At 36.5% G+C, this 15152-nt stretch overlaps 1 protein-coding gene across 33 annotated transcripts in view; it reads right to left on the reverse strand.

Annotated features, from left to right (window-relative positions):
- RNF38 (ring finger protein 38) overlaps nt 1-15152 on the reverse strand; it is a 134984-nt gene that overhangs the window by 13089 nt on the left and 106743 nt on the right. For all 33 annotated transcript variants that reach the window (XM_082694861.1, XM_082694860.1, XM_082694852.1 and 30 more), the window contains 3 exons: nt 8171-8384; nt 2365-2532; nt 963-1133 (listed from right to left, as the gene is read on the reverse strand). In XM_082694861.1, the coding sequence (XP_082550987.1) occupies nt 963-1133; nt 2365-2532; nt 8171-8384 (553 nt within the window). The remainder of the gene's footprint in view (nt 1-962; nt 1134-2364; nt 2533-8170; nt 8385-15152) is intronic.

The raw sequence follows: 15152 nt of genomic DNA on the forward strand, positions 1-15152 counted from the left end.
TGGCAAAATTTTGTTTTAATCTTGAATTCTCAGGTACTTGAAGCTAAGATCATCCTGCCATCAATCCTGCCATGATTCTAATAAAGACTTCCTTATAGAAGTAGTTTTAACTTTTTGGATAAGCCCAACTTTTGTCCTAATTGGCTTCTATTGTCTCAGAGGAGCATCCAGGTTAAGTTCTCCTCTACCTGAGACCCCGCATGGTGCATAAATCCTAGGTAAAGGATGGTTAAGGTTCCTCCAGGATACATGGTCAAGTTCCTTTCACAGGACTTAAAATCTTTTCCCCTAATCATTCTGTATGTTCTCTTTCCTATTCACCCTGAATGCCTGATAGTTTATATGGTTAACTTGGCCTGTCCAAAAAACATCTGGGCCTCCTTCCTGTGCCCCTGATCCACTGCTACAGTGCTTATACCTCCTCCAACCCCTCAAAAGAATATGCCTCTGAGCTAATAAATTCCAGTCCCAAGACAAAATTAACTGTATTATAACAGATGACCTCACCTTTTCAACAGAATATAGAAGAAAAATGGGACTTCAAAAAAACCCAGAAAACAAATTTACTTTACTTGCCTAAATGAAAGTAATTATTATAGCAAGTATCAATAAACCATTTTATAATACTTTCATTTTCCACCATTTCAGAAATACATAAAAGGAAAAAACAGAACAGAATTTTTCTTCAGATTTACTTCCAGAAGGATTGCAGACATGAAGGAACAATTTTAAATTATACAAGAGACATATAAAAGAACTAGAAAAACTTAAGCAACCAAGATAATTTTAGGTAAACATGTTTATATTAATTTGTGTAACTGTGAATTCCCTAATTCTTTTAAGAACCAGAAGAGTGCCTGAATTATTGTTTTAAAGTGGTAACAAATAACATCTATTAAATTAATCTGCCTCTTAGGTCTATACATTCTCTGAAAATTAAAGACAGAAGAGTAGATACCTACCGATCGTGACTGCTGTGTTTGGAAAGGGACAAACTGGCCAGGTGGTGGCAAATGAGGAGGATGATGGGGAGAAAGGTGAGGAGGATGTAAAAGAAATGGGTCACTAGAAATAAGGGGTGGGAATGCAGCATATGGTACTGGTAAGTGCTGAACTGAACATGCTTGAAGCATCTGTAAAAGAAACCATTATTTGTCATTAATATAAAACTAGTAATAATGTATTCTTAAAAATCTATACATTGAGATTGAAATGTCATTGCCATATCCTGCTCAAAATCATACCAAAATATCTTAATGACCTACACTGAAAATGAAACTATAGCGTATTTTTGCATTTATCAGTAAAATACTAGTAATTATTCTGTATTTTATATAGTTCTGGCATATAAGTCAAAACACCCAACTTCCTCTTTAGCTTTTTGATACCTATGAAGTGGAGTGAAAAGTGTTGCACAGAGAGGAAGCTCCTTCCTACTTGACTGAATAACCAGATATTACTGCTTTCCTGTCCAAGAACCTATCCTTTTCAATGTTACGGAAATTTTCTTATTTATGGAATTTTGATATTTACTAAGAGCCCAACCCACAGCTAAGTTCCTTATTAACATAATAAGGTTATGTTTCTCAATATTTTAGTCTGCTAATTTAGCATACTGATCCCATAATCCATTATTGAGAAACCAAGAGTTGGTATCTCTGTGTTCCTTTTAATCTCACATTCAAATAAAGATATTAGGATTATATTTAGTTTCAGGAAAATGCTTCATTGAAAACCTTAGTCAGACAAGTCATTTAAATTCTCTGGATTTCAGTGACCTCATTTGTGAAATAAGGAGGTTGGACTGGGGGTCGATGGATTAAAGGATAAAACATGAGCTTAAGAGGCAGAAGGAAGTGGGTGTGAATCACTGCTCTCTCATACTAACTGTCTCTGTGACATTAAGTCATTTGCAATTTCATCATCTAGAAAATGGGGATACCATTGTTCCCACAGGCTTCCTACAGTGAGAAATAAGTAAGACCAAGCACTCAAAGTGCTTGTAAAAACTTAAGTGCTGAGGCTATTACTATTGATCACTAAAGTCTCTGAGACTAACTTACTAAGTAGTTCAATATTCTATGCTAGTACCCTAATCCAACCTTTATCAAGGTTTAATTATAAACAGTGCTGATACATGCTTTCTCTTCAGGATATTTAAATATGTATAATTTAATTTGAAAATACACCAAGTTTTAAAGCTAACTTTATTAAATTGTTATTTTAAGTATGCTTTGAGACTCCTATTGCAATAAAATTGCATTTTTTTACTTGAAAATGAAGAGCTTTTTCCAAAGAGCAGTCTCTTTAATTCTGTTTGCTTACAGAACACACTTAGCCATTCTAAGGGGATTGCAGACTTACTGGAGGAGGCACACTACAGACAGGGAGGTGCTGTCCACTGAAAACCACAGAGCATCCTGGGACCTGTTGTGTACTGCAAGCAGGGATGTGCTGGCCTGTGCAGAGTGGGATCCCATGTGGTGCCACTGTTGTTACTGTGTAAGAAACAGGGACAGTGCCCTGATGGAGCTAGTAGGAAAGAAAAATGCAACCTTAGAACTTCAGGTGTTTGAATAAGAAATCAACTATTAAAAATTAAAATATAGGCCTTTACAGGTTCCTCTCTTAGCTACACAGAGTTTCACAATGTACTTCTCCAATAGCTTCAACCAGAATATTCTTTATCACTGTATAGGACAGCTGACTGTTTCAAGAATAATATATAAAACCCACAGAACTAAGATACAACTTGACCCTCAAAAAGACTTCAAAAGTCCAGGAGAATAATGAACTGCTGTATTAACTCTTCTCGTCTGCTTTATAGAGGAAACTTTTCTGAGGAAACTTGGAAACATGAAAGCTGTATCTTCTACTACCTAGCCACATCCAACAGGAAATTTTTAAAAAAATTTAAATCCAACCAGTACAACAACTTGAAGGAGAATTTAAAAAGTTAAATAATTTCCTTCTCTCTTGGCCAGTCTGATTCCTATCCTACCTGAGGCAAACAATTTTAATAACATATAACCCTTCAACATCTTTCTTCCATGGGCATATGAATATATACAGATTATCCACTAATTGTTGTCATGTTAATTTTTTTCCCTTAACATAAATGAGATATAGCTTGTAAATTACTTTCTTCAATTAATATTGTAGATATGTCTTGAAGGGAGTTAAAGTAAATTCATTTTTTTTTGAAACACCCACTTAACACAGTCCTCTCACTAATAGGCTATTGGGATATTCAAGTTGTTTTCACTCTTTCACCACTGCAAACACAACTGTAAAAAAAGATCACTGAATACATATCCAAAAATACTAGTAGTTTCATTTATTTCAGAGGGATTCTGGGTAAAAGGGTGAATTTTACAGTATTGTAAATGGCTGGGTAAGCCACAATCCTAACAGTAACAACAGGAACCATTTTCCAGCATCTCCACTCAAAGTAGATGTACTTGTGTCACAATTGTGCTTACCCACCTGAAGAATGGAAACAACAAAAACCAGTATTAACATGCTTGCCTTAAATTTTGCATTCTCTGATTAGAGCAGGTGAGTATCTTAGAACAGGTTTTTTGGTTTTTTTTTTTTTTTAAAGATTTTATTTATTTATTTGACAGAGAGATTACACGTATGCAGAAACTGCAGGCAGAAAGAGGTGGGGGAAGCAGGCTCCCTGCTGAGCAGAGAGCCAGATGCAGGGCTCAATCCCAGGACCATGAGATCATGACCTGAGCTGAAGGCAGAGGCTTAACCCACTAGGTCACCCAGGCGCCCCGCCAACTATTTCTTAAAGAGCCAGAAAGTATTTTAGGCTTATGGGCGACTTGATCTCTGCAAAAAGCACCCACAGATGATAAATAAGAAAGCATAGTTGCATTCCAGTAAAACTCTACAGAAACAGTCAGCAGTAGCCTGCTTTCCCCTACTCTAAGATAATTCCAGGCCCTTAATAAAATGCCACAGAAATGACAGAATCAGCTTTTCAAGTTATACCTAAATCTTCCTGGAAATTTACTTGAGATTATGCTATTTCTACATGTTCCGAATGTCAGTTTTGACAACAGGCAGTTTTTACAAAAAGGTTTACAAGACAAACCTTCAGTATTTAGATAGGTTTACTGCCTTAACAAAGTGTTATAATCTTCTACATAAATCTTAGGCATTTTTTATTAAGATTGCTTCATAATTTCCTCTGTATTATTTTGATTTTTCAATGATACTTTTTCATTTGAACATTACAGAAAATTTCAAATACACTCAACAGTAGTATAATTAATCCCCCTATTCATTATGTAGCCTCCAAAACCATTAAACCACAGCCAATCCATTTCCATCAACTTCTTTTCCTATATTTTGTTGAAGCAAATCCCAGGAACCCATCCTTTAATAAATATTTTAGTACATATTTCTGGAAGACACAAACACTTAACCACAGGAGCATTATCAAACTCCCTTGAGAGAAAGGTCCTTGGGGCACCTCGGTGGCTCGGTGGGTAAAGCCTCTGCCTTCGGCTCAGGTCACGATCTCAGGGTTCTGGGATCTAGTCCCGCATCTGGGTCTCTGCTTAGCAGGGAGCCTGCTTCCCCCTCTCTGCCTGCCTTTCTGCCTACTTGTGATCTCTCTGTCAAATAAATAAAACTCTTTTAAAAAGAAAAAAAAAAAAAGGAGAAAGATCCTTAGAAATAAAATTCTGTTCAAAATTCCAATGCATCATCAGTATCAAATTTTGAATCAGAATCCAAAAATAGTTTACATATTACAATTAATTGGAATATTTCTAAGTTTGTTAACTGCTACTTCCATCTCCCCTCATCACCACAGCTTATCTGTTGAAAAAAAAATCTTGGTTGTTTAGTGTAAATATATCTTTGAAAAGTTTTTTTTATTATGTTTGATTCTGGTATAGAAAAATACAACTGATTGATTTTTTTAAATTTTATTTTTATTTATTTATTTGACAGAGAGAGAGATCACAAGTAGACAGAGGCAGGCAGAGAGAAGGGAGAAGCAGGCCCCCCACCGAACAGAGAGCGCGATATGGGGCTCGATATGGGGCTCAATCCCAGGACCCTGAGATCATGACCTGAGCTGAAGGCAGAGGCTTAACCTACTGAGCCACCCAGGCGCCCCCAACTGATTGTTTATAGGTGCTTTGGTAACCAATCAATGTTCAATTCTTAATTTTAATAGCTTATCTAAGATGCTTTGGGCTTTTCTATGCATATGGTCATTTCATCTGCAAATACTAATGGGTGTTATTTGTTCTTTTCTTGTTCTCAAACTCTTTTTCTTTCCTTTGTCTTGGCTTATCCTCCTTAACAAATTGGAAACAATTCATTTCCATTTCTATGGATTTAACCTATTCTAGACATTTCATATAAATGTGGCCTTCTGTGGCTGGCTGACTTGACTTAGCATATTTTCAAGGTTAATCCATGTAGTGCAGTATGGATTAGTACTTCACTCCACCTTTTAGTGAATTATTATTTCACTGTATGGATATACCATATCTATTCATGAAGTGATCGATATAAGTTAGAGACATCTATACATTTAATCTGCATATGGGCCCCATATTAAATTCTTTAAAACTAGAGTTTCTTGTGTTTTCTTCTACAATTACATAGTGAGGAGAAAAATACAATTATTTCTTTCACTGTTTTATACCTGTAACTACATTATCTTATTCCATCCGGTAGAACTTTTAATGTAACATTAAATATAAACGGACAGCAAACATCTCTAGTTGCTGATTCATCTGGCCAATTAGGATACTTGCTGCTAATTTTACTTATTATATTTAAGTAATTTCCCTTTTGGTTCTTTCTTATTAGTTTTTATTAAATTTTAACTGACTTCAACATCTTCTGATAAAAATCATTATTTTCTCCTATTATTTGTTGATGTACTATGAATATTTCCATACTAACGCTATCCTCTTATTTGGAATAAACCTTTATTATTATTGTTATTATTACTGATACGCTGCTAGGTATTTCTGAACATCTATTTAGAAAATCCTCCTTTGTATTTGAGAGTTTTCTATTGTTCTCTGGGGATTACTATCTTTACTTTTGATATTAAAATTACATAGGTTTCATAAAATAATTAGAAAAAATTGGTTTTTTGGTTTTAAGAAAAGCCTGAAATCATTTGTATATTATTACATGAGAGTTCCTTACAAACTGGAAAAATCATCTGTGAAGCCATCTTATCACTGTGCCTCTTCAATGGTAAAATTCTAAGTAGCTTTTACACTTATGTGGTAATTCGCATTTTTCTATTATTGTTGGGTCAATTTTTGGACCTTCTTTTTTTTTCCTTTTTAAAAAATTTTTAATTTTTTATTAACATACAATGTATTATTAGCCCCAGGGGTACAGGTCTGTGAATCGCCAGGTTTACACACTTCACAGCACTCACCAACCACAGCACATACCTTCCCCAATGTCCATAAGCCCACCACCCTCTCCCTATCCCACGCCCCCAACCCTGTTGTTTTGTGAGATTAAGAGTCTCTTACCGTTTGTCTCCCTCCCAATCCCATCTTGTTTCATTTATTCTTTTTCCTCCCCAACCCCGCCATGCTGCATCTCAACTTCCTCCTATCAGGGAGATCATATGATAATTGTCTTTCTCGGATTGACTTATTTCGCTAAGCATAATATCCTCTAGGAACTTCGTATTTTCTCTGTCCCCCCAGTTACACACAGAATTTCATTATAATTAGGTAAAATTAAAAGAAATTTACAATAGCTAACAGCAAAATAATAACTGAGTGCTTACCATTTGTACTAGTTTAAGTGCTCAGAATAAATTAACTCTTAATTCTCCCAACAACCCTTATGAAATAGGTGTTTTCATTTTAAAATTGAAGAAAATTCTTTGAATATTTCTTATGTGTATGGATATAGGTCTTTTTTTTTTTTAATCATTCCTACTTCCTTTATATATTTGGTTCTTTTCACCTTAACCAAGCTCACAAGGTGCTAGTTATTCCTACCAATTTTTCAAAGCACCAGGATTGGGTTTTGTGCTGCTTCTTTTTTAATAAATTTCTATATTGTTAATTTTAATTATATTTCCTGGTAATTTATTCTTTTCATTCCTTTTGGTTTACTCTGTAAATTTTTCCCTAATTACTCAAGCAATTAGTTCATTTATTTTCTATTTTTAAAATAAATAATGACGGTTTATAAAATTTTCTCAGACAACAGCTTTAGGCATATCTGACTTTGATGGTATTTCCTTTAATTTTCCCCAATTATAATCTTGCCTCAAACATTTCAGTGTCATTTAAAAAATTATTTTTAAAGTTATGATTTATAATTTTATCAGATTATGACCACAAAGAATGTGGTCTAGAAAATTTTTCCTTTTTAGAACTTCTTACTGCATGATCAATTTTTTGAACTGTTTCTTTAACATAGGATAGAACATGTCTGACAGAAGATGGTGCCTGGTAGAGATCATATTTTCTTTCAATTGTCAATATAGTGTTTTCATGGTTTCCTATCATCTACTACAGATGAAAAAAATGAATGCCAGTTCAATTTTCCTTCCTTTTCTAATTTCTATCTACAAATTTGAAAGACGAATTTTTCCTTATCCTTAAAATTCAGCAACTTTATTGCTGACTTCAAAAACTCCATAGAAATCCAAACAATTGTGGTCTTGACTCTCAGGCTCTGTCTGACAAGTCCTCTTCTCAAATGGTCCCTCAGCTCCTGGCAGGAACAAAGGGAATAAGCCATCTACCTGTCATCCCTGTGGAGACCCATGGAAACCTACCAACAAAGATGTACTCAACTGTCGTGCCTACTGAATTATCCAGAAGAAACAGGAAGGGAGAGGGAAACAGAAATGTGTATTCAAACCACCAGTTTTCTGTTATCTCCTATTAAACTTATTAGCAGTGATTTCCAACTAATACATGAAACCATTCTGAGCTTTCATAACCTTGCTCCTAATTTTCTAAAGTTCAACTTTCTTTCAAGCTACATAGAATTTAAAAAGAATGATCTTACCTAAAACAGCTTCAGTTTAGGAAAAATTACTTCCTTTTAGGTAAAATTAAAAGAAATTTACAATGAAAAACCACCTCAATAAACTGCCACCAATCTTTAGCACCTGCATTTTCTAGACATTCTGTTACTATACCTGATCATGTATGTCAACCATTACTGCATTTTGCTGGGGTGGATGAGCAGCAGGGTGTAACAGACGTGGAGATACATTCGGAGGGTGGAAGGCTCGAGGTTCCTCTATTGCTTGCTGCTGTGCATAAGGGAGATGGTGATAGTTTTCATCTTGACTAATGGAATTATGTCGAGACAGACGATCCCTTCTTCCTCTCTGGCGCCTGACAGGAGGACTGTAATATAGCAAATGTCAAGAAAGTCATTATAACATTTACTGTTGTGATCTATAAAGATTCTGTGTTGCCTCTTTGCAATACATCAGTTTACGCTAAGGCAAAAGCCTGAGTATTAAATAATTGCGCTGGTTCCCCATCAGCTCTAAAACCAAATTTAAACGTTTTAAAAAAAAAAAAAAATTACAAAATTAGTATTCAGCTCTGCAAATATTAGAAATCAATAGCCCACTACTGTCCTTTTTTGTTTAATTATACGAAACTGCCTTTTGTAAAGGCAAAAGTAGTCGAATATCAGCAATTCCATTGGAATGAAAAGACGTAACTGAAGAACATCTGTTTACAACTGCAAATACAATAGTAACTCAGTAAATGCTAGAAATGGAAATCACTGAGATAGCATCAGCATAAATATTCCTATAATACACAGAATTTTAAAGGACGTTATGAAGGAAACCACTTTTACTCCCCCTACACCTCAGTCATCTGTGTAGTTTAACACAAATTTTGTCAAGTTGTTATTGTGAATAGATTTCCATTCTCTACAATTCCACAATTCACCTCCACTGCTTTTTACAATGGCTCAGCACTAGTGCAATTCAAAAAAGCAGCCTCATTCAAATGTACTCTACAGGGGCACCTGGATGGCTCAGTGGGTTAAGTGGCTGCCTTCGGCTCTGGTCATGACCACCACCCCCCAGCATCAGGTCCCTGCTCGATGGGCAAACTGTTTCTCTCTCCACTGCTTGTGCTCCCTCAAGCTCTTTCTCTCAAATAGAATCTTTAAAATAAACAAACAAAAAGGCACCTGGGACACCAGGATCACGACCTGAGCCGAAGGCAGTTGCTTAACCAACTGCCTTGGCTCAGGTCGTGATCCTGGCATAAGGCTCCCTCCCTGCTCAGCAGGAGTCTGCTTCACCCTCTGCCCCCTGCCCTTCTCATGCAAGTGCTCTCTCTCTCTCATTCTCTATCAAATAAATCTTTTGAATAAACAAACAAACAAAATGTACTCTACATTGGGCAAAAGAGGCCAAACAGTCCCATTTCAAACACAGCTGCACACATCAGATCACCTCTCTACCTCTAAATATGCTTCTTCTCACTCCCAACTCCCCAGTCTTAAAGAGAACAACAACATTCCTCTTTGACATTAACTTTTCAATAGTGCTCCTGATACACATGCCGGGTTCTTGTTTCATTAACTGCCTCCACTAACTTTATTTTAATATTTCTCTTTCTGCAAAATGTACTTAACTTTACTTCAAAATCTACATACTGTATTTCACTGAATTTAAGATGTCATCCACCCTAGAACTCACTTTTTAAATGTTTTGAGATAATTTTAGTATGGTTTTTTGCATACCCTTTGCCCAGCTTTCCTTTATCCTATTATCTTCCATAACCATAGAAAAAATACTAAAATTAATAAACCTTGGTATTGTACTATTAATTAAACAGAGCAGATTTCAGATTTCACTGGTTTTTCCAACTATGCCCCCTCACTGCTGAGAATCCAATATAGGATCTCATTATTGCATATAGTTGTCTTATCTCCTCTTTATATAATTTTTTTAGGGGAGGTGGGGAGGAGCAGAGGGAGAGGAAGATAATCTTAAGCAGGCTCCATGCCTGACAGAGAGTTTGATGCAGGGCTCTCTCTATCTCACAACCCTGAGGTTCATGACCTGAGCCTGAAACCAGGAGTCAGATGCGTTTTAACCGACCCAGCCCCCCAGGCACTCCTTTATCTGTACAAGTATTTTAAAGGATTGTTGTATGGGGGTGCCTGGCTAGCTCAGTCAGTGGAGCATGCAACTCTTGATCTCAGGGTTATGAGTCTGAGCTGGCTGTAGAGGTTACTTAAATTAAATCTTAAAAAATAAATATGTAAGATAAAAGACTTGGGGCGCCTGGGTGGTTCAGTGGGTTAGGCCTCTGCCTTCGGCTCAGGTCATAATATCAGGGTCCTGGGATGGAGTCTCGCATCGGGTTCTCTGCTCAACGGGACTCCATCCCAGGACCCTGAGATCATGACCTGAGCCGAAGGCAGGTCATGACCTGCTTACTCCCCTCTCTGCCTACTTGTGGTCTCTCTCTCTCTCTGTCAAATAAATAAGTAAAATCTTAAAAAAAAAAAAAAAAAAAAGATAAAAGACTGTTTAACATTTTTTTAAAAATTGCCAATTAAACAATGATATACCATCAATTCTAAGTCCTTAATAGATGTTAAGATATGGGAAAATTACATACCTTAAAATCTATAAAATAGAGTACATGTACTTAGATCATTCATCTCCTAAAAATCTACTCAATCTATTAATTTTTTTTTAAATTTTTAAATGATTTTATTTATTTATTTGAGAGAGAGAGTGAGCGAGCATGAGAGGAGAGATCAGCGGGAGAAGCAAACTCCCTGCTCAGCAGGGAGTCCCATGTGGGACTCGATCCCAGGACTCCAGGATCATGACCCAAGCCAAAGGCAGTCGCCCAACCAACTGAGCCACCCAGGCGCCCTCAACCTATAAATTTTAAGGGCCCCTTTATTACTGTATTATTCCATTGTTGACACTTGGTTCTCATCTTCCCATTCAAAAATCATATCAGCAGCACTCCAACAAAACACAAATTAAGATCCAAGTCCTCATGGTGACATTCAGGTCTATTATTTGATCCCCTTTATCTTTACTATATGGCCTCTCACTAAATGTTATGTGTGCCTTTGGACATTTAGAAAGCGGAATAATTTTTTAAATCTAAAAATAAGAAATAATAATAAAATATGGAGAAATATTTTAGTTGACTTTATATTTTGTTCATTTTATTTTTGGTGTATCATTTGCCACAAAACTGTTCTGTCCGGAGTTTCCTATATGTGTCGTTAATCTGTTTTTTTATAGAAGCTATACATTCCTTATTTCTATTCTCCTAGTGATGACCCTTAATTTTTAAATATATACTTTCACTTTTCAAAAAACAAAACAAAAAACCCACCTAGATTTACTCAGCATTCCTGACAGGCAGAAATTAAACTCTTCTCTCTGCTCTATCCCCAACTCATGTGCAGACCTTTTCTGAATTTCTTTTTCTTTTTTAAACAACAGGCCTTTATTCAGACTTAATAGTATGTCTTTTTCATTTCCTTTGCTAACCAATGGTCTTGAATCCTAGTTCTTGCTCTCACTCTTCTACTTCCGGGAGAGAATACAATTTTTAACAATTCTTTCAGGGAGGATTTCTTGCGGGTCAATATGGTTTCTTAATATTTGAAATGCAATTATATTTTGGCTTTATACTTAAGTGATAAATCAGCTGGCAGAACTCAAAGTTTCTGTCTCGGAATATTTGTGAATTTTTATTATTCTTGGTGTAGGTTCTGCAAGTTCGCCAAAATCTTGTTCAACACTCAAGTGTTTCTTAAATTCTGAGAAACGGTTTTGCATTACTTCTTTAAAAAGGTCCCTTCAGACCTAGATGTCCATCAAAAGATGAATGGCTAAGGAAGATGTGTGTCTCTCTCTCCCTCCCTCTCTATCTCTCACACAAACACACACACATAGGAATACTATGCAGCCACCAAAAGAAATGAAATCTTGCCATTTGCAATGACATGGATGGAACTAGAGGGTATTATGCTGAGCAAAATAAGTCAACTGGAGAAAGACAATTATCATGATCTCTCTGATATGAGGCATTTAAGAGGCAGGGTGAGGCCTTGTGGGGGTTAGGGAAGGAAAAAGCGAAACAAGATAGGATTGGGAGGGAGACAAACCATATGAGATTCTTAATCTCACAAAACAAAGGGAGGGTTGCTGAGGGGTGGGGGGATTGAGATAGCGTGGGGCTGGGTTATGGACATTGAGGAGGGTATGTGCTGTATCAGTGCTGTGAAATGTGTAAGCCTGGTGATTCACAGGCCTGTACTCCCGGGGCAAATAATGCATTATATGTTAATAAAAATAATAAATGAATGCATGAATGAAAAAATGAAGGAATGTTTTCTGGGATGTAAAGGAAAAAAAGGTCCCTTCAAGGTGCCTGCTTAAGCAACTGTCTTTAGCTCAGGTCATGATCCCAGGGTCCTGGGATCGAGTCCCACATTGGACTTTTCCTGCTCTGTGGGGAACTTGTTTCCCCTTTCCCTCTGCTTGTCACTCCCCTTACTTGTGCTGTCAAATAAAATCTTAAAAGGAAAAAAAAAAAAAGGTCCCTTCAATTGTCTCCGTGTGAAAATATTAGACATACTTAAAACCGATGGATCTGTCTCTATATTTAAACATTTTTATCCACACTTTTCCTTTTGCCTTTTACATTGTATCTGGGAAAATTTCTCCACTTGATCTTCCAGAAACTAGGACACCTTTTCTGCACATTTCCTAGGTTCTGAATTTTTCTTTAGTAAGGTTTCTAGTTGACTTTTATGAATATCCTCTTGCATCTCTCTCATGTTATACTTACTTAAAAATTATCCGTTCTATTAACTGTTTAAGTTGTTTTACTGAGTTTAGTGTCCTTCTTTCACTTTGTGCATTCATCTTTGTATCTTAAATTCTATTAGACTGCTGCTGAATATTGTATCTGCTTGCACAGCCTTCTTCTAGGAGGCAATCTGGCAGCTTAAGCCTATAGCCAGCCTATAAGAAAGTACCTAATGGAGAATGAGGTTAAGGAATAACACACACTGCTGAGCAGAATAAGCCTGTAAGTCAGTTTTCTAGGTAAGTGCTTGCTTCTTCCTATCCTCCCCACTCTGTGTTTCCATGAGCTTAGAGCATGATGCTTCTCTTCAATTTAACAACCCTTAACTAGTTACTATTACCATCTGGAAATAGATACCTTTTACATTCCCCTTATGATCCAAAGCTGATCTATGACCCATAATTATGTTCCTAAGCTTACACGCTAGTGAAATGTTTCCACATGTATACCGGAACTGTGTACCCTTAAAAGGTTCTTAACAATACTCTATATAATACTAAGAAACTGAGGATACCCATTATTCAATAAATGGATAAATAATGGGGTATCAATATAATGTAAGATTATACCCAGTAAAAATAAATGAACTACTGCTATCCACATTAAAAATAGAATGTTTGAGGAAAGCCTGGGTGGCTCAGTTGGTTAAGCCTCTGCCTTCAACTCAGGTCATGATCTCAGGGTCCTGGGATTGAGCTCTGCATTGGGCTCTCTGCTCACTGGAGAACCTGCTTCTCTCTCTCTCTCTCGCTGCCTGCTGCTCTGCCTACTTATGATCTCCGTTAAATTAATAAATGAAATCTTTAAAAAAAATAGAATGTTTGATAAAGTCAAAGAAGAATACATTTAAATGAAAGTAAAGCCAGCAAAACCTAAAGTCACGTTGTTTTAAATACATTCCTAGGTATTAAAAAATACTAACAATGGAATGATGTCAATCACAGAACAGGGTTTATCCTCTAGGAAGGATGAATAGTGGCTTTTGAATTATTAACAATGTTCTATTTTAATCTGGGTGTTGGTACACTTGTGTGTTATCCTTTTAAGTTATGCTTGGTTTACATGTTCTTCTGACTGTATGACACATTTCATCACAAAACAATAGAAAAGAGTACAGCAGGTGCTCAGACTGTAAGCTTGAAAAAAACAACCATATTGTCTCATGCTATTATATTTAACATCTATAAAATATTTCACCTGGGTTGACATACATTATTTTAACCTAAATAAAACTGGGGGGAAATGGACCAGGTAAAAGCTTCAGTGTGTCAACAGAATATAACTCAGAAACAGGTTTATTTTGTCTCATCTGGAACAAAGAACGGTGTTTTCCTTGTTTTATTTTGTTTTTAACGTTTTGTTTGTCAGGGAGAGAAAGTGCACACAGAGGCAGAGGGAGAAGCAGGCTCCCTGATGAGCAAGAAGCCAAATTCCAGACTTGATCCCAGGAAGCTGGGTGGTGACTTGAGCTGAAGGCAGATGCTTACCCAACTGAACCACCCAGTCATCCCAAGAATGGTGGTTTTAAGATCCTTCAGTATTAGTTTCCCAGGGATGCCATAACAAAACACCACACACCAGGTGACTTAAACAACAAAAACTAATTTTCTTACAGCTCTGGAAATAAAAATCCAAGATCAAGGTGTCAGCATGATGAGTTTCTGGTGAGAGCTCTTTTTCTGGTTTGCAGATGAACACCTTTTCACTGTGTCCTTGCATGCCAGAGTAAATGAGCTCTCTGGTGTCTCTTCTTATAAAGACACCAATCCTATTGGATTGGGGGGCCCTACCCTTATGATTTCATTCAACCTTAATTACTTCCTTCGAGACTCCATCTGCAAATATAGCCACACTGGGAATTAGGGCTTCAACATATATATGAATTTTGAAGAGACACAAACTTTCAGTCCTTAACACCTTCCTAACTCAAGAGTTTCAATGTTTCTTAGATTATCAACATCCTGGACATGCAAACACCTGTCTCATTCTAAGGATACACAATTCTCTGAAGAAGGAATGTTATGAGCTCAGGCCACAACTGAAGAGGAAGAAGTTCAGAAGAAATACATTGTTCTGAGAAGGAAAGCCAGGGACCAAGTACCATGACAGAGAGGACTGAGCACTGTAATAAACCTCAGTCAGTCTTTCATACCACAGGCTCTACAGTTTTATAAGAAACCTAATTAAGCTCCCAATTGTCTTAAAGATAAATTAGGTATGAAGTGAAAAAGAGGTAGCTCATTTCTAGAGTCTCCGTATTTCCTTATAGTTTGGAACTATAAAATGCAT

Source organism: Mustela nivalis (genome assembly GCF_964662115.1).
Source record: "Mustela nivalis genome assembly, chromosome: 13".
Classification (NCBI taxonomy): Eukaryota; Metazoa; Chordata; class Mammalia; order Carnivora; family Mustelidae; genus Mustela; species Mustela nivalis.